This window comes from Protopterus annectens, chromosome 11.part0 (assembly GCF_019279795.1).
Source record: "Protopterus annectens isolate FY-2018-M chromosome 11.part0, PAN1.0, whole genome shotgun sequence".
Lineage (NCBI taxonomy): Eukaryota > Metazoa > Chordata > Ceratodontiformes > Protopteridae > Protopterus > Protopterus annectens.
The window spans coordinates 1,160,081,511-1,160,103,576 of NC_056745.1; the positions used below are offsets into that span (position 1 = coordinate 1,160,081,511).

The following is a 22,066-nucleotide window of genomic DNA, read 5'->3' on the forward strand; positions in this document are numbered from 1 at the left end:
TCCAGAACACACACCAGCATTGCTTTCACATAAAAACACAAACTGCACACCCACCTTCATGGAGGCTCTCAATAAAAATCACAAGACACATAACTCTCTTAAACAGTGTGCCACTCAACCAAAGCCCCTAAGGCAAAACAGCATGCCGAACACACTAGTCATAGGTGACTCAGTAGTGAGGCACACTGATGTCCCACTCACTAGGTGGAATAAGGAAAAAGTAACAGTCAGCTACCTGTCATGCATGCACTCAGGTCCCTCAACAACAGGTACAAATATGACTCTGTCATTGTACATGTGGGTGTGTTAATGACCTGAGACATACCTCCCTGCACTACATGAAAAGAGACATGGAGGAGCTCTCAGATTATGTAGTTCAGGCAGGTATGACCCTAGCCCTGAGCATCATGCTACCATCACCCAGAATGATACCATAGTACAAGCAGAAAATGATTGATTTCAACAATTAGCTAAGTTTCTGGTGTCATTCTAAGGGGATCCAGTATCTGTCTGCCTGTGATGACATGACTGACAGACTCCAATGCTTTGCCAGAGATGGCCTGCATCTGTCATCCCTGGGCTTCTGGAAACTGGCCAAGGCTCTTGCCTCCCCTATAGTGCCTTTTTAGGTGGTATTCCAAAGACCAAATTACCACTGTAACAGCTACAAACAAATGCAATCTGAGGATCATGCTGCTCAATGCTAGAAGTCTAAATCTCAAAATGCACTCGGTTGAAGCACTCATTAAAATGGAGAGCATCGGCATTTGTGCTGTATCAGAGACCTGGTTCAAGGCAGCAGAAAGCACCCCTGCACTACCAGGATATAACTCATTCCACACCTTTCGGCCCCGGAACTTGCACCGAAGCTCCAAAGGCAGTGGTGTTTCAATATTCATAGGTTCATACTAGGCTATCTGCCCTAGGGCATTTATAAGCCTAGCCAGAGTGTGTTTGGCTTTCGCCACCCATTTTAAATTAATTTTGCTATGCCCTTTTTCGAGGTTAGTATACTGTGCCTCTGTCTAACAGTGACACAGAAGTGATACCCGGGGTAAACCTATGATCTCCCATCCATTCATCAAGATTCCTCTTGAAGAGAGTCAGTGAGGGACTCTGCCTAACCTGGACTGGGATTTTATTCCAGAGTGAAGGGAGCCTCTGGGTTATGAATCTGTCCCTCCAGCATGTCCTATTTATTTCAGTGCTGAGGTTCAAGTCTCTCGAGCTCGTAGCTCGATGGGATTTGGATTTTCTGAGGTGCAGCATGTCCATTAATTCCGGGTTAGACATGGCTTTATATGTCAGGCACAGATCGCCTCTGAGCAGGTGGTATGCCACTGACTAGAGCTGGAGTTTCTTTAACCGGGCAGCATATGGCATCTGTTTGAGCCCTTTGATCCTCTTGGTGAGGTACTTTTGGGGTCTTTCCAGTTGCTGCAGGTGTCTGGTAAGGTACATCCCAAAAGGGGCATTGTACTCAATTATGGGCCTGATGAGGGATGAGTAAAGAGGCACGATGACCTTCCTTGATCTAGATGTGAATCCCTTCATGATTAGGTGGGCTATATAAAATGTTTTTCTAACCACTTTGGCCACGTGGTTGTCAAATGAGAGATTGCTATCAACCTGGGTCCCCAGGTCCCTAATTACTTCTTCTGTACTTAATGGATTACCACCTATGTGGTAATTTTTGGGCACTTTGTTTTTGCCAAAGGGGATGACTATACACTTTTTGGCATTTAGCTTGAGGCCATGGCTCTGGCACCAGTTGTTTGTTTCTATGAGGCCCTTTTGGAGGATGCTTGTGTCGGCTGGAGAGTCGATTATGGCGCCAAGTTTGCAGTCATCTGCGAACTTGGTCAGCCACAGACCTTCCGTGTTGGCCTGTACCTCCGAGAAATATATACCGAACAAGAGAGGTCCCAGGACTGAGCCTTGTGGGATGTCTCTTGTAACTGGTTTGGAGTCTGACATGGCTCCAGCAATTCTAACCATGTGGGTTCTGTCCTTGAGCCAGTTTGCAACCCATCTAGTGACATAGGGGTTTATATTTAAGCTGGTGAGCTTATCTATAATGTCTGAGTGGGGTATTGTATCGAAGGCTTTTGCAAGGTCCAGGTAGGCTGTGCGGACCACCTTCCCCTCGTCAATGGCCTTGGTGACTGTTTCAAAGAAATTGACCAGGTTTAAGAGGCAGGATCTGCCCTTAACAAAGCCGAACTGGGTAGGATCCAGTGTCTGAAGGTCCCCAATATCTTTATTTATGAAGTCCATGATGATCCTTTCCATAGCTTTGCAGACCAAGCTAGTCAGGCTTATGGGGCAATAGTTTCCAGGATCCGTTGAGGCACCACCTTTGTGGAGAGGGCCACTGTTGCTGTATGCCACTCTTTGGGTACATATCCTGTAGTAAGGATGAGATTGAACAGTAGTTTTATGTTTGGGTTTAGCTCTTCTTGGAGTTCATGTAGGATGCAGCCCGGGACACTGTCTGGTCCCATTGATGCTGTGTTTTTTGCTTTGGAGAGGGCGGCTCTTACCTGAGCATCTGAGATGTCAGGGGCAGCACTCTGCTGGGATAGATATTTGCCCTTTGGTGGGAGGGAGAAGTTTGCTGAACCTGTCAGCTAGGATGTTGGCAATGTCTGTGGGTTCGGTGTATTTTTTGTCATTTTGGACTAATTCTGAGCATATCTGGGAATTCCAACCCAGGTTCCTAACATAACTAAAGAAAACCTTGTGATTATCCTTAGTGTCCTGTGCAATTTTTCTCTCGAAGCTGGCCTTAGATGATTTTATGAGTGCCCGTAGTTTTTTGCTAATACTGATCAGAGATGCCTTCCCTTTTTGGGATTTTGCTCTACCATGTAGTAGCTTCTTCCTTCTACTGTACAGTTTGTTTATGGCTGGGGTCCACCAGACAGGATGTCTGCCTTTGGAGGATTGGGTCTTGGTTTTATTTGGGATTGCATGATCCATGCATTCCTGAAGGTGTTCATAGAATGCGTTTATAAAGATTCTGCGGTCTGGGCCATATTTTCCACAGGCCCGGGGGCTTTGAAGGATTCCACCTCAGTTTTGAGGAGTGTGAAATTTGCTTTACAGAAGTTTTTACTTTGGTTTTCTGGGCAGGGGGTGGGGTCGGGATGTGAATATCCAGTGAGATTAGTTTATGGTCTGATCTTACCAGTGAGGGATACACTTCTGGTCTGGAGCATAGAGTCCCCATGTTGGTGATGATCAGGTCCAGTATGTTTTCCCCTCTTGTGGGAGTGGTAACAAGTTGTTCCATAGAATTTGAGTTTATAAATTCTAGGAACCATTGGGCTAGGGTGTTGGAGCTAGAGTAATGCTCCCAGTCTATGTTTGGGTAGTTGAAGTCACCCAATATAATGGTGTTTGGAGAGACCTTCATATTGGTGCGCCATTCAGTGGGAACCAAGCCTGAAGTGAGGCTGTGATTGAACAGGGCACTCAGGTGTGGTGCCAGTTCCCTTTGTAATTCATGTAGAACACAGCCACATATATTATCAGGTCTCATGGAAGCTGTATTTTTGGCTTTGGACAGTGCAGTTTCTACATGTGCAGCCATGAAATTAGGGATTTGGCATTCCTCAGGTATTGGGATGGACCCTTTAAGGGTGAAGGGGGGGGGTTAAAGTTTGCACTAAACCTGTTGGCCAAGATATTGGCACTTTCAGTTGGTTCAGTATAAGTGGTGCCATTGTGCAGTAGCTCAGAGCACATCTGCGTATTGTTATGCAGATTCTTGACATAACTAAAGAATGCCTAGTGGTTATCTTTAGTATCTGTAGCAATTTTGTTTTTGCAACTAGCTTTGGAGGATTTGATGAGGGATCTCAGTTTTTTGCTGAGATTTACAAGGAAATATTTCCAGTCTTGGGACTTTACCCTTTTCTACAACAGTTTTTTTCCTCTCCTTTGATTGCATTTGGTCTGTGGGGTTTCATATTTCACTAAAGTAAGTATTGTAAAGGCATGGGATGATAGCACAATGCTACAAGAACTGACACACTTCAGATAATCCTGTTATTGACATATAGTTATTATCTGCAACTCTGCAGTGGACAGTACTAAAACAGAATCAGAGAAGTCCACCACTGTAGGTTCATAGGTAAGTAGCAGATCAGGTGCAATTGGGGGCCTAGCCAGTATTCTTTTTTGTGCTCCAATTAACCTTTCCCATTTGGTTCGAGATTGTCCGTACTTATCCCGTTGTCAATAATTGTAATATTACCCCTAATGAGAATAACTGGGGTCATACCATATTTAATTTGAGGGGACCCATGTATGGGATAAAGCATTTAGGAACTGCCTTTGTCCATTAGTAGTACAGGGGGCAGTCATTGGGTAAATTTTCTGTTTCCGATCCATAGATCTAAGTTGTGCTTAAATATGGACAGGAATGAAGTTTGTTTACTGTAGATGGGGAGTCTGTTCCAGATTTTGTTCATGCATTCCTGAAGGTGTTCATAGAATGCGTTTATAAAGATTCTGCGGTCTGGGCCATATTTTCCACAGGCCCGGGGGCTTTGAAGGATTCCACCTCGGTTTTGAGGAGTGTGAAATTTGCTTTACAGAAGTTTTTACTTTGGTTTTCTGGGCAGGGGGTGGGGTCAGGATGTGAATATCCAGTGAGATTAGTTTATGGTCTGATCTTACCAGTGAGGGATACACTTCTGGTCTGGAGCATAGAGTCCCCATGTTGGTGATGATCAGGTCCAGTATGTTTTCCCCTCTTGTGGGAGTGGTAACAAGTTGTTCCATAGCATTTGAGTTTATAAATTCTAGGAACCTTTGGGCTAGGGTGTTGGAGCTAGAGTAATGCTCCCAGTCTATGTTTGGGTAGATGAAGTCGCCCAATATAATGGTGTTTGGAGAGACCTTCATATTTTCCAGTGTTCTCAGGAAGGCCGAGTGGGGTTCCTGGGTTTGGGAGAGTGGTCTGTAGCAGGCTATAAACTGGAAGGCAGTTTTACCCACTGTTAGTTGCACATGGATAGTCTCTGATGCTTCATGCTGTGCCACCAACCTGGAGGTGTGGGTATCTTTGACGAATATTGATACTCCCCCCTCCTTTTGTGGTTTGGTCCAAGTTTTGGGGCCGAAAAGCATGGTATGAGGTATAACCTGGTAGTGCTGGGGTGCTCTCGGGAGCCTTGAACCAGGTTTCTATTACTGCACAGATATCGATGTTCTCCATGCTAAGGAGAGTTTCGAGTGCGTGCATCTTGAGGTTTAGACTTCTGGCATTGAGTAGCATTACTCTTAGTTTCTTATCCCTTGTGATACCTATGGAGTTTGGTTTGCCTTTTGAGCCATGCCTAAAAAAGGCACTATGGGGGTAGCAAGAGCTTTTGCCAATATCCGAAAGCCCAGGGATAACAGGTGCAAGCCGTCCCTAGCAAAGCATCGTGGCTTGTCGAGCATGTCATCCCAGGCTGATAGGCATTGGATCCCCTTTGAATGACACCAATACTTAAGCCAATTGTTGAAATTGATCATCTTGTCTTCATATTGTGGCATCATTCTTGGTGAGGGTAAGATGCTACTCAAGGTCAGGGTCATACCGGCCTGGGCTACATGCTCAGAGAGCTCCTCTATGTCTCTTTTCATGTAGTCCAGGGAGGTACATCTCAGGTCATTCACACCAGCATGGACAATGACTGAGTCATATTTGTACTTGCCTTGGAGTGACCTGAGTGCTTGTGTTATGTGGCGGATCCTAGCGCCTGACAGGCAGCTCACCGTGACCTTCTCCTTGTTCAGTCTGGTGAGCGGGACGTCAGTGTGCCTGATGATAGAGTCACCTATTACAAGTGTATCAGGTGTGTTGTTTAGCCTTAACGGCTGTGACTGTTCGGCACACTGGCTTTGTGAGCTATGTGTTGCACATGTTTTGTTTTAGGGTAGCGGTTGCTTGGATGTCTGCTTTGGAGGTCTCTGCTGCTTAGGCAGATTTTATTTAGAGCCTCAGTATGTTTTTGTGTGTTTATGTGTTTGGTTTGCTGTCGTGGTAGGTCTATGTGAGACTGGAATTGTAGTGAGTGTGGTTTCCTTCTCCTGACTGGTTACGCCAGTACTGAGTTGAGAGAGCTTTGCCTCCAGTTTGGCTATATGGTTGCATCTCTCACATGTGTTGGAATTTGTTGGGAGGAGGAGAGGGTTGTCTGTGTACATGAGGCAGTTGTAACATTGCCTCAAGATTCCCAGATTCACCAGCTGGACCGGAGAGGAGATTGACAACTGACCTTTGGACATGCTAGAATAGTACTAGGAATTCCTTTATAATAGAAAAAAGGGCCAATGGCAAACAAGGTACTCAAGGGGAGTTTGTGAGTGTGTAGTGCTTTTAATTGTTTAGTGCTGACTTAGTGAGCAAGTGCCAGGTAACTTAAATGCAATGTGTTACAGGTAACTTAAATGCAAAAACGACAAACAGTAACTTTCTTTCAAGTGAAACAAGGAAATAAGTACAGTAAGCAATGCAGATATCACTAGGGATCCACAGAAGTGCTGAAAAGCCGCGTTTTAGGTGGAATTAGCATTTCAGGGAAATAACAAGCAAACAAACAACAAGCATACAAACAAAGCTAGATTCAGCAGGCCTGGATCTAGTCTATGCTACAGCAAACAAGGTGTACCAATTTCAGTAAGAAACAGTTCAAATATGCAGGCACTATAAGCCTTTAACCATAAATTCCCAGCTCAGAAGGGCAGAGTCCAGCCTCTCCTCCCACAAGAGTGCAGACCACGAACCTTCTTAATGTAAAATAACTGGCCTGAAGCCCAAGTGTTTAAACCAGAACTAATACACTTTTAGAATAACAGACACTGAGCCCTCAATCAGCAGTTCCCAACTTAGAAGGCTGTAAGCTACCTGTCCTGCCACCACAGTGCAGGCCACAAACCTTCCTAATGTAAAACAACTGGTCTGAAGCCCAAGTGCTTAATCCAAAAGACTTAGAATGATAGCTACACTTTAATCAAGTTACTACCAAGCAGTAATAAATACAATTGCATACTTTAAAGAATGCCTGGATTAGTGCTCAAGTTATACAAACAAAGCTAGATTCAGCAGGCCTGGATCTAGTCTATGCTACAGCAAACAAGGTGTACCAATTTCAGTAAGAAGCAGTTCAAATATGCAGGCACTATAAGCCTTTAACCAGAAATTCCCAGCTCAGAAGGGCAGAGTCCAGCCTCTCCTCCCACAAGAGTGCAGACCACAAACCCTCTTAATGTAAAATAACTGTCCTGAAGCCCAAGTGCTTAAACCAGAATTAATACACTTTTAGAATAACAGACACTGAGCCCTCAATCAGCAGTTCCCAACTTAGAAGGATGTAAGCTACCTGTTCTGCCACTATAGTGCAGACCACAAACCTTCTTAATGTAAAACAACTGGTCTGAAGCCCAAGTGCTTAAACTAAAAGGTTTAGAATGAGTTACACCAAGCAGTAATAAATACAATTGAGTACTTTTAAGATGACACAAAAGCAAAATAAAGTAGGAAGAAACACAAATAAAGGATGTGCACACCTCCAGACTGGTAGCCCAACATAATGCATCTGAGATACTTCAGGTGCAGCTAACATTAAGTAAGACAGCTATTCAGGTCATAGCCTGCTATAGATCCCCAACCATGTCCCTAGACTCACACTCCACATTCCTAAGCACCCTGGAGAATATTAAGGTCCAACCTAACACTCTCATACTGGCCGACTTCAACTACCCCTCCACTAACTGGGAAAACTACTCATGTATCAATACACTTGCCCAATGTTTCCTGGAATTCATTAATTCCAATGCCCTTGGACTAGCTCGTTCTTAACCCCACAAGAGGTAGCAACATCCTTGACCTGGTCATTACTAACATGGGCGACTGTTGCTCTACACTAATAGTCAGCTCCTCCCTGGTTAGATCCGACCACAAACTAATCAACTTAGAAATCCACATCCCTCTCACCCCCCACCTCCCAAGAAAGGTAACCATCATAAAAAACTTCTCCAAAGCTAACTTTTGGCTTCTAAAAACAGAGGTGGCTAACTTCACAGCACCCATGCAAATGGAGATCAGTTGCATAACTGCTGAATCATACACCACTGCACTGTACGAACACATACACAAATACATGGATCTCGTCATACCCAATAGAACCAAGACGCTCTCTTCCAAAAAAAGGAAGCCACTCTGGTGGTCTCCTGCCATAAAAAAAACTGTACAACTGAAGGAGGAAACTGATGCAGAGTAAGGTGAAGTTCCAAGACCGGAAAAACTCCCTTATCAGCCTCAACAAAAATTTGAGATCCCTCATCAAATCCTATAAAGCTAGCTATGAAAATAGAATTGCAGCAGATAGTAAAGACAACCACAAGACCTTCTATAGTTATGTAAAGAATCTCCATGGTAATACCCAGATTTGCTCTGAGCTACTGCACGATGGTATCTCTTATACTGAGCAAACAGATATTGCCAACATACTGGCTGACAGATTCATTGCCAACCTCACACCTCTCACCCCAAGGGGCCAGTCACAATACCAGTAGATTGCCAGGCACCCAGTATTACTGCTGCACAGGTTAAAACAGCACTGTCCAAGGCCAAGAATACAGCTTCTATGGGACCTGTCAATATCCCTGGTTGTCTTCTACGTGAACTACAGAGTGAACTGGCACCTCACCTGCGTGCCCTGTTCAATCACAGCCTCACCTCTGGCTTTGTCCCTACCGAATGGTGCACTGCTACAGTCATCCCTCTCCACAAAGGAGGAGTGACTACAGACCCTGGGAACTATCGCCCCATTAGCCTGATGAGTCTTATATGCAAAGCTATGGAACGCATCATCACGGATCTAATAAACAAGGATGCAGGGAATCTCCAAACTCTGGTTCCCACACAGTTTGGTTTTGTGAAGGGTAAATCATGCCTGCTCAACTTGGTCGACTTCTTTGAGTCAGTCACCAGAGCTGTGGATAAAGGCAAGGTGGTTCATACAGCCTACCTTGATCTGGCCAAGGCCTTTGATACCATTCCCCACCCAGGAATCATAGAAAAACTCACTAAGCTAGGCCATCAACCCCTATATCATTAGGTGGGTTGCAAACTGGCTCACAGGTAGAACCCACAGTGTGAAAGGAGCTGACTCCAAGTCGGACTGTCGACCAGTCACTAGTGGAGTCCCACAGGGTTCGGTCCTGGGTCCTCTCCTGTTTGGTATCTACTTCTCTGAAGTCCACACCAACATAAAGGGACTCTGGCTGACAAATTTCACTGACAAATGCAAGTTGGGAGCTATTATTAACTCCCCGAGTGATGTTGACATTCTACAGAAAGGTCTCACTGAGACTGAGTGGTGTCAGAACCATGGCCTTAAGCCCAATGCAAAAAAATGTGTCATCATCCCCTTTGGGAAAAACCCAGTTCCCATGAATTATCAGACTGATGGTAGTCCACTGAACACAGAAGGCATACAAGAGATCTGGGAACACAGGTTGACAGCAGCTTCTTTTGACCACATTTCCACTGTGGTCAAAAAGTCCTTCTATGTGCACATCTCATTACTAAGGGTTTTGCATCCAGGAAGAAAGAGGTCATTGTCTCCCTCTACTCTTCCCTCATTAGATCAATCATTGAGTACAATGCCCCATTTGGCATGTACCTCACTAAACACCTGCAACAACTGGAGAGACCACAAAAGTACCTCACAAAGAGGATCCTAGGCCTTAAACATTTGTCCTGTATGGACAGACTAAAAAAACTCCACCTATTCTCTGTCTCATATCGTCTACTTAGAGATAATCTCTGCTTGACTTATAAAGCCATGTCTGACCCAGCTCTGTTAGAAATGCTACATCTAAAGAAATCCCAATCCCTTTGTACCACATGGTCCAGAGACCTCAACCTCATTACCACAATCAACAGAACATGCTGGAGGGACAGATTCATAACCCAGAGACTGCCCATGCTATGGAATAGACTTCCCATCTTGTCAAGCATAGCACCTCACTGGCCCTCTTCAAGAAAAATCTTGATGAGTGGATAGGAAATAGAAAATTCACCCCAGTGGCTTTACTCGACAGAGGCACTAGGAACAATGCCAGGGTAATCCTATGGTCTAGGCTTGTAAAGGCTCCAGGAGTCTAAAGGTGCTGAACCTGCAAGGGTGGTTTTTTCATCAGTTTGTTTTTTGCACTTCTCATTCCAACAGAATATTCTACATAGGTTTTCTGATGATAATCTACTACCTTTTGGTAACTTCAAACTTTCCTAGAGGCAGTTGTCTCTAAATGACCTATATATCTTAATAAGGTATGAGACACTATACAAGTTCAGATATTTTAGTCTGTCATAATAACTTAAATTTTCACATCCATGGATGCCCTTGGTATATTTCCACTGTACTCTTTCCAGTTTACTCATGCTTGTATTCTTATAAGGTTTCTATACTGATATTCCACACTCAAGTTTGGGTCTAATGTAACTAACAAACAATGACTTTATTATTTCTGATTTCCTAGACTTTATACATTTTTTATACAATCTATAGTTGTATAACTATCATTAACCAGTTGGTTGATATGACTAGAAATACTCAAAGCTGGATCTACCCATATACTCAGGTCCTTAAATGAATCTACAGCTTCAATCACTGTGTTGCATATTAAATATTCATATTTCAGTTTATGTCTCCCAAATCTCATACGCTTTGCTTTTGATGTATTTATCAGCATATTATTCTCCTGTGCCCAAATGGTCAATTTAGTCAAGTTCTTTTGCAGACATGCTCTACCTGTAACACATGCAATCAGTTTACCCAACTTTAAGTCATCTGCATACACACTGTAGAACAACTCAGATGAAAAATATAGATTTGAAAGATACAATCTAAAGAAGTACAGGTCTAGGACAGAACCTTGAGGTGTACCCTGACTGTAACCAAGACTTTCACCTGTTCAGATGCTGTATGGTGCTTTCCATGTCCTATTGATAAGCCATGCAACTGTCCATCTTATCAAGAGTACATTAATACCTAGATTTATATAATTTATGTAGGACTCTGTCAAATGCTGAAGTTAAATCTATATGAATTACATCACAGCACAAATTTTCATTCATAGCTGTTATATCATTACAGAACATCATTTTACAGGTGGCAATAAATCCATTTTCAATGTATGCATGCTGATTTATGGTTTCAAGTCCATGCCTTTCCAATTCTGACAATAACTTATCCTATATTACCTTATCCATTATTTTCCACAACATGAAAGTAGACTTGAATTAAGGATCTGTATGACTGTTTTTTTTTTCCTATTCCCCTTTCCCATAGAGACAGGTTTCTCTAATCTTCAGGAATCTCCCCATATTTATATGACCTAGTAAATAATAGATATAATGGTACTGTAAGTTCTTGGTGAAGTGTTCTCAAGACATTATTTTATTTTATTTTTATTTATAAAATAAAATAAAAAATAAAAATAAAATAAAAAAAATACTGTAAGTTCTTGGTGAAGTGTTCTCAGGACATTATTACTAATTCTGTCTCCTCCCTTTGCTTGGTTTGGATCCAGTTTGCATAGATCTTTTTCAATAGACTCTAATTAGATTTCAGTATCTGAGGTTACCTGGATGCCACTAGTACAATTTATCACACCCTTTGTGGAGCCAAATTGTTTTGCATAATACTTTATAAATATATCTATAATCTGATGTGTCTGAGAATAAATTTTAGAATCTAAACATAGTTTCTCAATTTGTACATCTTTACTCCTTCCACATCTTATGTATATAATGGTTTTCTATTATGCTCAATATTTTTATATAAATTTTTTTCAAGTTTGTCTTGGTCTATTCTCACATTATGCTTAATTTGTTTGTCCAGTTTGTTGGCTTCAGTTTTCAAAGTTGCAGTTTGACCTATTTTTCATTTCTTATATTTTTTGTCTCTCATCTTAATCAAGTATCTCATTCTTATGGAAATGTATCCTCCCGACACTGCGTGCCTAGATCCTGATTTTAACCAATTATTTTGATTTTTTTTTCATTCACACAATTTCTCTTTCAAAACTTTTCACATTCCTTCTGCAGATTTTCCACTGCTCTCATCTCTCCAATTAGATTTACACAGTGACTGTTTTGCTTCTTCATAATCTGTTTTTAATCTTCTGTACATTGGTTTAGATTTCAATTTGGCAGAATTATCTAGCAAGAAATTAATCTGTATAACCCCACAGTCACTGCACATCAATAGTGGTAAAACTTGACATGAAGTAACAGTAATTTTTTTAGGAACAAAAACAGAGTCTAACATGTTCCATTCCCTGGTAGTTTTTTTTTTTTACAATCTGAAGCAATTGCTGTTCCTGAATACATGCCGTGAATAATTTCCTTACTAATGTTGTTAAATCAATATTATTCCAGCTTGTTTCTGGTAAATGTAAGCCCTCAGTTGCTATAATTATTTCCTCTTGCATTTCATTTAAAAAATGTATGAACTCCTCTAGGCCATCAGCACTTGACTTTGGTGGACTATACACTCCAGCAATTGTTATATGTTCCAGTGCTCCATTTATAAGAATATATTTTCTGACCAGATCTGAAGAATCTTCAACTTCTAATTCAGTATCAAAGTATCTGCTCTATAGGTTTTTATAAAGGAATGCTCTTCATCACAATTAGTCTTATTAATTGCACGTTTTTTATTGCTTATTACATTTGCTAGCATTTGCAAGCAAGCATACAATTCTCATCCAGCTGCCTTTGTACATCCACAGCTTGAGTCATGCTATCAATGTCTGTCCTTCTCCTTTTTTTCTTATAGTAATGCTCTTCAATCTTTCCGTGTTCAGTTTTGATTTCTTCCTTTTCACCTGCCCATTGCTGCTTTTTTCTACCTTCTCGTATGTATTCTCTTTACTTTACAGACACTTATCAGTTTCTTTTTCTTCCTTGTTATTTGCTGTGAACTTCCTCCTTTCTTTCTCTTTAAATTTCCTTCTATATGCTCTGAATTCTCAGATTGCTGAATAAGTTTATCCAGAATTCCAAAGCTGTCAGTGACATTATCTTGCTTTATAGGGGCTGAGTTATCTTTACAGACAATAGACACATCCTTTCCTAATTGTGTTCTATCTGGTCTTTGCCTAACATTATTAATCTTATCAGTCCAGAGATTAATATATGCAACAGTTCTCTAAGCTGTGCCAATTGCACAAGTGCAATTGTCATCAGTAAGTCTAGATTTACTAATAATAACGGTAAGCAAATCATCCGTTTGATACAAGGTGTTATCAGGTATTACCTTTAAATATACATAGCATTTATTACACTGTGCAAGATGTCTGTGTATATATATATATATATATATATATATATATATATATATATATATGTATGTATGTATTTGATATATAAATGTATCTGTAAGGGTGGAAGTGACATGATAAACAACATCACAGAGGAAGGCATGTCTCTAAATTGTTGCAGATTTCATAAGAATGTTCCTGATTTTTCTTCATTTTTTTTGTTTTGTTTAATCTGTTCCGCATAAAACCATGTGGTTTTCTGGTAAATCCTTCTGGACTCCAGCCACTACATAATAACAAATGTTTGAGTGTCAGTCTTTACATCTTTCGGAAAATGTATGTCAATGTAAAATCTGTAATTCTAGTTATTTTCTATGTGTATAAGAACACTGTTTTTACTCCTTCTCTGGTTTTGGGCCTTTGTCCCCCATTATATTTTAGCTTTGCCCTTGATTCTTGAGCTAAGAGGTTGAGAGATATGGAGGAAGGAATGTGAGTGCAGATGAACATCAGTACTGGCTTAGCCATCATTAAGTTAAGACACCATACACAACAAATCATGCTACTGTTTCTATATATTTACATTGGCACACATAATTTATCTCTAGGACAAGTTACCAGCTGGTAACAGATCAGATGGGAAGGCATTGTGTAAGGGTTGCATGTTTTAGCAAGTGTGCTAAAGAGTCCCAACATGATGAGGTAACTGGAATTGAGTAGTTAAATAAATGTGCTTTTATGACTCGGATCCTGTGTTGCATCTTTTAAGGCTTTAGTTACTGATCAAATTCAAGGTGAATAGCACACAGGTTCGCTGTTGCATAGTGGGATATGTAATGTTATTGTGTTTTGTTTATTTATTGCAGGAAGGTATATACAGTGCTCCCCCTCAGCTCTAAGTAAAGTAATGTTTTAATGTTCTGTTGCTAACCAGGATGCTACACATTGGGTTCAATGGCACCAACAGTCCAGTCAGAATGTTGAATTTGTCAAAAAAAAAAAAAAAAAGAAACAAACAAAAACATTTTTTTTTGCAGGGGACCAAGACCCTTGTGCCTCCCACATGTCTTGTTAATTATATATACTAATTCTGATATTACACTACACTACACTGGGGAAAAGGCCAATTGCATTATCCCTGTTGTACAATGGTCACACACTGCATGTTTCCCTTTTCTCTCTATACACTGACAATTCTGATGTTGATATGTAGGGTTTGACAGTATGTCTCTTGATTTTTACGTCCATCAAGATATTGTCATGTACTCCTGCACGTCAACAGTTTTGAGTGGCTGTTGTGAATACATCTTAGGTTACATCATTACAATGAATCTACATGCAGCTTTGCTGCATTATGGACTTGCATTTTCTTTTGCATAGATAGTGGTCACACTTTTCAGACGTTTCCAATTCCATGCAACCATATTTTATAGCTTTTTAGTTGGTTTCATGATACAGATCTAATCATTACCCAAATGATTTTAAAAGGTTTAATTAAAAGAAGCAGTCAATGAAAAAACAGTGGGAGTGGAACTGAAGAGACTAGTAAGTGTTGTCTCACTCCTTGGAGGAAGGGAATGGTGGAGGTCCTACAGTGAAGGAAATGTAAAGCTTCCTGATGAGACTTGGACCTTTGTCTGAGGGAATTTGTCTCGCATGGATGCAGTAATAATGGGGTTCAGCATCACATGGTGAATTTGGACTGCACCCTCACCTACAGTGTAGGGATGTGAGTAGAATTCTACGGGTCTGTATCACATAGTCGAAGTGTCAAAACTTCGACTATGTAAATATCAAACCCAAAAGTTCGAAAACAAAATGCTCCGAACACTCAGAACAGCGATTTTTTTCCCAGGGAAAAAAAATTTGCTGTTCCGGTATAAAACACGGAAACACACAAACACTAAATACTGCTTCCACACCCCCCCTACTTAAATATACTAACTCCGAGATCGCACAACAGTGGAGGAAATAGCAAAGCCGTGGAACCGGCCCACTGAATTCTTTCCCTGGGAAAGAATTCGATGTTCTGCGGCTTCGTTATTTTTAGACTTTGGACTTCCCAGTTCGAAGTTTCGGTGTTTGGACTTGTGAGCATTCGGACATATGATATAGACTCGGATTCTACCATGGTTCCTGACTTACAGATAAAGCTGCCAGTGTTCCCAAAGACACAACACAGAAAACACAGGTAATCCAGAAAACTTGAGTCAGGTCTGGTATCCCACCTATGACCCACAGGATGACAGGACTAGCAAGAACAGAGCTCAAAAGATTAATCCAAATAAAATCACTTTAGCTAGGAGATCTATGAGGACTCTCTCTCTAATGTCCTCCCTGTGGGAGGAATAAAGATGCTTTGTTGAAGTATCAAGTAGTTCAAAACAAGAACACTCATTCATCTACCTACTTAACTGAATAAACTACTTGAAACTTCAACAAGGCATCTTTATTCCTCCCATAGAAATGGCATAAGAGAGAGAGAGTTTCCTAGATCTGCTAGCTAAAATGATTTTATTGTTTCAAAGACAAACCACAGGTAAAAAAAGCATACCGTCAAAATAAATCAATCAGAAAAGATTAACTGAATGCAAACTGAATGAAATTTGTATTCACAGTAAGACAAATCCCCAGAATGTCTAGCTATGCTATTTGCACCCAGAAACTGCTCACCTACTCCTAAATTTAAAATATTAACATTGAAGTTACACAACTGTGAAGCAGCAGGAAAATTTGTAACTCACAATACCATTACACAGTGTTGCCTTTTCATTCACTTAATTCAACAATATACAAGGAAAAAACAAGGTAACAAATTACACATTTGAGCAATAGCAAGCCTAGAAATAAATGTCGACAAATGCGTGCTAAGTGATACATAATGCTTTTATTGTACTGCAGACAAACAGCAGAAAAATGCACTTACTAAATTAAACACTGACCTCTTTAAAGATGAGTGCTGTTCCTGATTTTATTGTTTCAGCATTCAGATTGCCCCTCTCAGCTCCATAAACCTCTGGCCAGATATCAGGATGCAGGTTACCATTAAAGTCATCTTTCAGAATCGAGGGTAAGGGCGCAGTGGGAACACAATAAGGACCACCAAAGCCTCTATCGCAGCTGCATGTGAAACAAGATGCAATTATTCATCAAGGGATCTCAACTGAAAATTAGAATAATTTTAGCACATACACTCTGATAATCATTCTTGTCTGAAATCATTCTGAAATTTCTTTTTGATTATCTACTTTACTTTTCTCTATAAATGGATGTTTACCGCTACAAAAATTAAGACTGGTTATGTGTGTGAGCTGGAAAGGATGTGGGTGTTATTAACATTCAAACCCTTTAAGAAAGCTTAATGTCTACTTTTCACCTTTTGAAGTACCCAATTATGTGTCTTAAAAATGCCTTTTGCTCTTGTAAATGTATCAGCCCTAATCAGAATTTATTAGATAAGCATTATTTTGATATAATAAGGATGGCCTAATTTAACCTCTGCCCTCCACTCCTATGAAGTTAGTTAATGCAGGTGTCTTTTATATGAGTTGGGCTTCTGAAACCCTATCAGTTTGTGGCAGGTCTCTCTAGTTTAAAGATTTTGAAAATAGGGCATGAGCAGGCAGAGGCTGTGATGAGTTCATGCTTGTGAAGGCTATGTGCCTGTGCTAAGTAGGCATGATTAGACAGAGGCTCTGATGAGTTCATGTTTGTGAAGGGCATGAGTCTGTGCTAAGTATGGCATGTATAGACAGAGGCTGTGATGAGTTCATGCTTGTGAAGGCTATGAGTCTGTGCTAAGTGGGGCATGTGTAGACAAGGGCTGTGATGAGTTCATGCTTCTGAAGCCTGCGTCTGTGCTAAGTAGGGCATGATTAGACAGAAGCTGTAATGAGTTCATGCTTGTGAAGGCTATGAGTCTGTGCTAAGTAGGACACGTCGACAAGGGGTGTGATGAGTTCATGTTTGTGAAGGTATGAGTCTATACTAAGTAGGACATGATTAGACAGAGGCCTTGATGAGTTCATGTTTGTGAAGGGATGAGTTCATGTTTGTGAAGGGTATGAGTCTGTGCTAAGTATGGCATGTATAGACAGAGGCTGTGATGAATTCATGCTTGTGAAGGCTATGAGTCTGTGTTAAGTAGGGCATGTGGAGACAGACTATGATGAGTCCGTACTTGTGAAGGCTATGAGTCTGTGCTAAGTAGGACATGTAGACAAGGGGTGTGATGAGTTCATGTTTGTGAAGGCTATGAGTCTGTGCTAAGTAAGGTGTGATTAGACAGAGGCTGTGATGAGTTCATGCTTGTGAAGGCTATGAGTCTGTGCTAAGTGGAGTATGTGTAGACAGAGGCTGTGATGAGTTCATGCTTGTGAAGGCTATGAGTCTGTGCTATATAGGGCATGATTAGACAGAGGCTGTAATGAGTTCATGCTTGTGAAGGCTATGAGTCTGTGCTAAGTATGGCATTTGTAGACAGGCTGTGATGAGTTCATGCTTGTGAAGGCTATGAGTCTGTGCTAAGTGGAGTATGTGTAGACAGGCTGTGATGAGTTCATGCTTGTGAAGGCTATGAGTCTGTGCTAAGTGGAGTATGTGTAGACAGAGGCTGTGATGAGTTCATGCTTGTGAAGGCTATGAGTCTGTGCTATATAGGGCATGATTAGACAGAGGCTGTGATGAGTTCATGCTTGTGAAGGCTATGAGTATGTGCTATATAGGGCATGATTAGACAGAGGCTGTGATGAGTTCATGCTTGTGAAGGTTAGCAGTCTGCTCTAAGTTGAGCATGAGTACACACAGGCTGTAATGAGTTCATGCTTGTGAAATCTATCGGTCTGTGGTCTTAGAGAGCAGTAAGAGTCAGATCTTGCACACAGCCGTTAGTTATCCCCAATTTGTAGTTTTCTATAATAAGTGATTGACTAAAATTAATGTTATGAGGAGAGAGAGAGATGGCCTCTACTGTGAAACATCAGGCAGACATCCACATCTGTTGCTATTACTTTATCTTTTAGGGCTAAAGTGCAGAGCTACTGTAAAGCTACTGGACCTTAAGAACAGTTAAAACCATATGGATGATCAGAAAATGAATAAGGGAAGGAGGGTATGTATATAAGAAAGTGAATACTATATGTGAAGCCAGAGCCGGCCTTTGGTCAACTGGTGCCCTAGGCAAAAGGGCTCCACAGTGCCCCCCCACAGCACCTGGTGCCCCCTAATGGGTCTATCTACACCACCCAGATTACTTATTTTTTCTTTTTTATCACAGTTTGTCTTACTCTTCAGTTTTTCCTGTATTGATTCAACATATTTTAAATAAACCATTTCTTTACTACATACATACATACATACTGGAAAAGTGCCCCTGCCTAGCGGTCACCTAGTTGGCCTATGCCTAAGGCTGGCTATGTGTGAACCACTGAGAAAAAGTAGAGTTGTGTAAGTTGCAACATAGTAGATATTTGATTTCTTCACTGCTGCAGTAGCTTTTGGCTGTTTAGATTGCATCCTGCCTCCAAGGGGCTAGCCAATCAGCAGTCAGACTGTAGTTGTGGGAGGGAGCTAGAGCTTTTTAAAGACTGGCTGGCTGTTTCAGCCTGGGCAGTTTACAACTCAAACAGTTAAAGGATACTGCAGCATGGAGAATTATGTATGTAAGCAATAATGCCCGACAGATTGTGTGTTAATGTGTAATTAATGCCTGAGGCTCGATGCTGCAGGCTATCTGTGTGTCAATCCAGCAAGTGACACAGGAGTTTATTCCCCAGTTTATTTACTATTTAACAATGCCTGAGTGGGGAATTGTGTGTAAAGCCTTGGCCAGGTTGAGGTATGTGGCATATAGTGTTTTGCCTTGATTCATTGCTTAGGTTCATAGGTTCATAGGTGTGAAATAGGCTAATGGCCTTGGAGCCTTTACAAGCCTAGCCCATAGAATTACCCTGGCATCGTGCCACCCGACCTTAGTTCCCAGTGCCTCTGTCAAGTAGAGCCACTGGAGTGATGAATATACTGACTTCACTAAGACAGTGACTGTAACTCAGGATTGAACATTGAACAATAGAGGTATAAGTCAGAAATCTTACCCATATGCCAGAATGGTGCTATAAAAATCAATCTTCAGACAAGTGATTTATGTCAACACTCTACAGAGGAAGCTTTGGTGACCTTTTTCCAAAAAAGTGAGCTTAAAAGAAACTTAGAACTTGAAACCTCAGTGAGCTTAAAATTTACTTCCTAAAAATTACTTTCTTTCCTTTCAAATGACTGTATTTAATTATGACCATCCTTTAAATATTTAAGTATTTATCTATATCCCTTCACATTCTACTGTTTCTCACCTAATCAGATCAAGAACAAAATCATTCAAATGCTTTTTGGCTGCCATAAGTTGTTGGAGTTCCTCAGTTTGAAGCATGAACCACCACAGGTAAAAACATTTTGCAAGTCATCTCCCAGTTACCAGCACATTTATTAAAATCTGCATTATTATTACCATTTCCAACAGGGTCTGCAGATTTATGTGGTCCTCTGCTAAACATTAGGACTAGTGTTTCACACTTAACCGACTCACATGCCTCCCTACAATGCTCTGACCTATTCCTTCATACATTTATTTTTTAAAATTCTGGAATCTGACCTGTCCCTCAAGTAGCTCCCAAGCTAGCCCGAAAAATCTACTCCCTACACTCTTAAGCATTATACACTGATGAGGCAATGGTGCTAAATTTACCAGCTCACTCACATCTACTGCCCATTCTTTATCTGTCCTTAGACCTAGAAGTCCAAGCCACCACCAGAACTGTCTTTAATGTACAGAGTTTTAAAGAAGCAGAAAAGACAGGTCCCAAGAGAGAGAGAGTCAACTTTTCTAATACATAAATTCAGATCCCAAGGAAGCGAATTGATTTTCTTGGAGGCTTGATGTGAAATTTCTAGAACTGATTGACCCCATAAAGTAAAGCAAGAGGTGCATCCAAAGGCAAAAGATAGAAATGGATGATAAATGTTCTTTAATACAAAAGTATGCCAGTCTACAATTGAGCAGCTCACATAGTTATGTAAGGATAACAGTAGAAAGGGTCCTATCCTTCCTTTTACATCCTATTCTTTCCCTTTATTTTCCATCTAAATTGAAAATCTCTTCCATATGGAAATGCAACATATTCTCAGGTTTTCTTGCCTCCTGTACTAGCTGTAGAACATCCTCAGAAAAAACAATGTTCTTGAATGGTATCTTGAATGGTATCAAAAGCCTATCATCCAAACCATCAAGAATAGTGTCTGCAAGTTCAAATGAATGACATACCCCTTCTGCTGCGTGAGCAAATCCATTCTGTGGGGTAACTTGTGCCATTTGCTCTTGGCTAGATAAAATAGAGGGAGAACCAACGTTGTCTGATGCCAAAAGTGGGTCATCAATAGTATTCTTGGGTTGTATTTCTTGATCTTCAGAAGGATGTTTGGAATGAGTGGAAATGGAGAAAATGCATAAAGGAATTTAATTTACCAAGATATCAACAAGGCATCCATTCTACGTGTCCCTGTGCATGTTACTCTGGAGCAGTACACTTTGACCTGCCTAGTCAGAGTGAAGGCAAACAGATCTTTGTTGGGACTCTCCGTCTGATGGACAATCAGTAGAAGACTTATCGGTTTAACATCCATTGGTGAGGTTCTGCCTTGGATACACTCAAATACCCTGCCACTGAGGTCATCCTTGATGAGATGCAAATTGCTTGTATGAACAGTCTGTGTTAGACAGCAATCTCCGATGCCATCATGGCTAACCTGCAGAGATGATAGAATTTGTTTTATTATTTTTGTTTCTTGATATGCCACATGACTGTGGTGTTGTTTGTTAGGACTTTATGTTTCACCAGGTGATAAAGAGCTAGAATCAGAGCTTTCTTTTCCTTAATATTTCTATATCTGTTCCTGTCCTGCCCTGACCATACAACTTGGACTTTCATGTTCATTGAACAGACTCCCCAGGTCAGGTCTTAAGAATCTCTGCAGATTTCCTGATGGGAAAAGGGAACTCCCAGATTAAGTGATATCTGGTTGATCTAGCAAAGGAATTACTTCTTCACAAAGGGCAAGAGAAGAATTTGGAAGTTCAGAGGATGGCAGTGCTGTGACCAGATTGACTTGAACTACCACTGAATCATCCTCGTATGACGTCTGGGAAAAGGTATCATCTGTATGGTTGAAATCATGTACCTAGGACTCTCAATAACAATCCCTCTCTTTTGCTGAGGTCATTTCAAAAGAATGAAAGATCGGAAGTAAGACATCAGAAACTGGATTTCACCCTTAGTTGGCATCTTAGGAAAACTAGATCCTGTGAAGGCTTTAGGACAGATTTCCTCAGGTTTAGAAGAAAACCTAGGCAAAGAAATAGATCTGTACTGAACTTCAGATCATATACAAGTTTGTCTTTTGAAGGAAAAATCATCTAAATAAGAGTACATGTGGTTACACTGGACCTTGGAGAATGCTATGGCAGGGATTAGACATTTTGTAAGTACCCTTGGTACTGTAAACAGATGAAAAGGCAAAACAGAAAATTGAAAATGAAATCCCAAAACATACATTGTTAAGAAATTTTTGTAAGCGTTGGTGAAGCGGTAGCATTGTCGTCTCAAGACAAGAGGTTCTCCGGGATTCTTGGCTGGAGTGCCTTCTATGTGGAGTCTGCCTTTCCTCCCTGCATTCGTGTGGATTT

General features: G+C 40.9%; 1 protein-coding gene across 4 annotated transcripts in view; it reads right to left on the minus strand.

Moving 5' to 3' along the window:
* Positions 1-22,066, minus strand: part of RELN (reelin) — a 3,085,913-nt gene that overhangs the window by 645,536 nt on the left and 2,418,311 nt on the right. For all 4 annotated transcript variants that reach the window (XM_044088524.1, XM_044088525.1, XM_044088522.1 and 1 more), the window contains exon 36: positions 16,275-16,452. In XM_044088524.1, the coding sequence (XP_043944459.1) occupies positions 16,275-16,452 (178 nt within the window). The remainder of the gene's footprint in view (positions 1-16,274; positions 16,453-22,066) is intronic.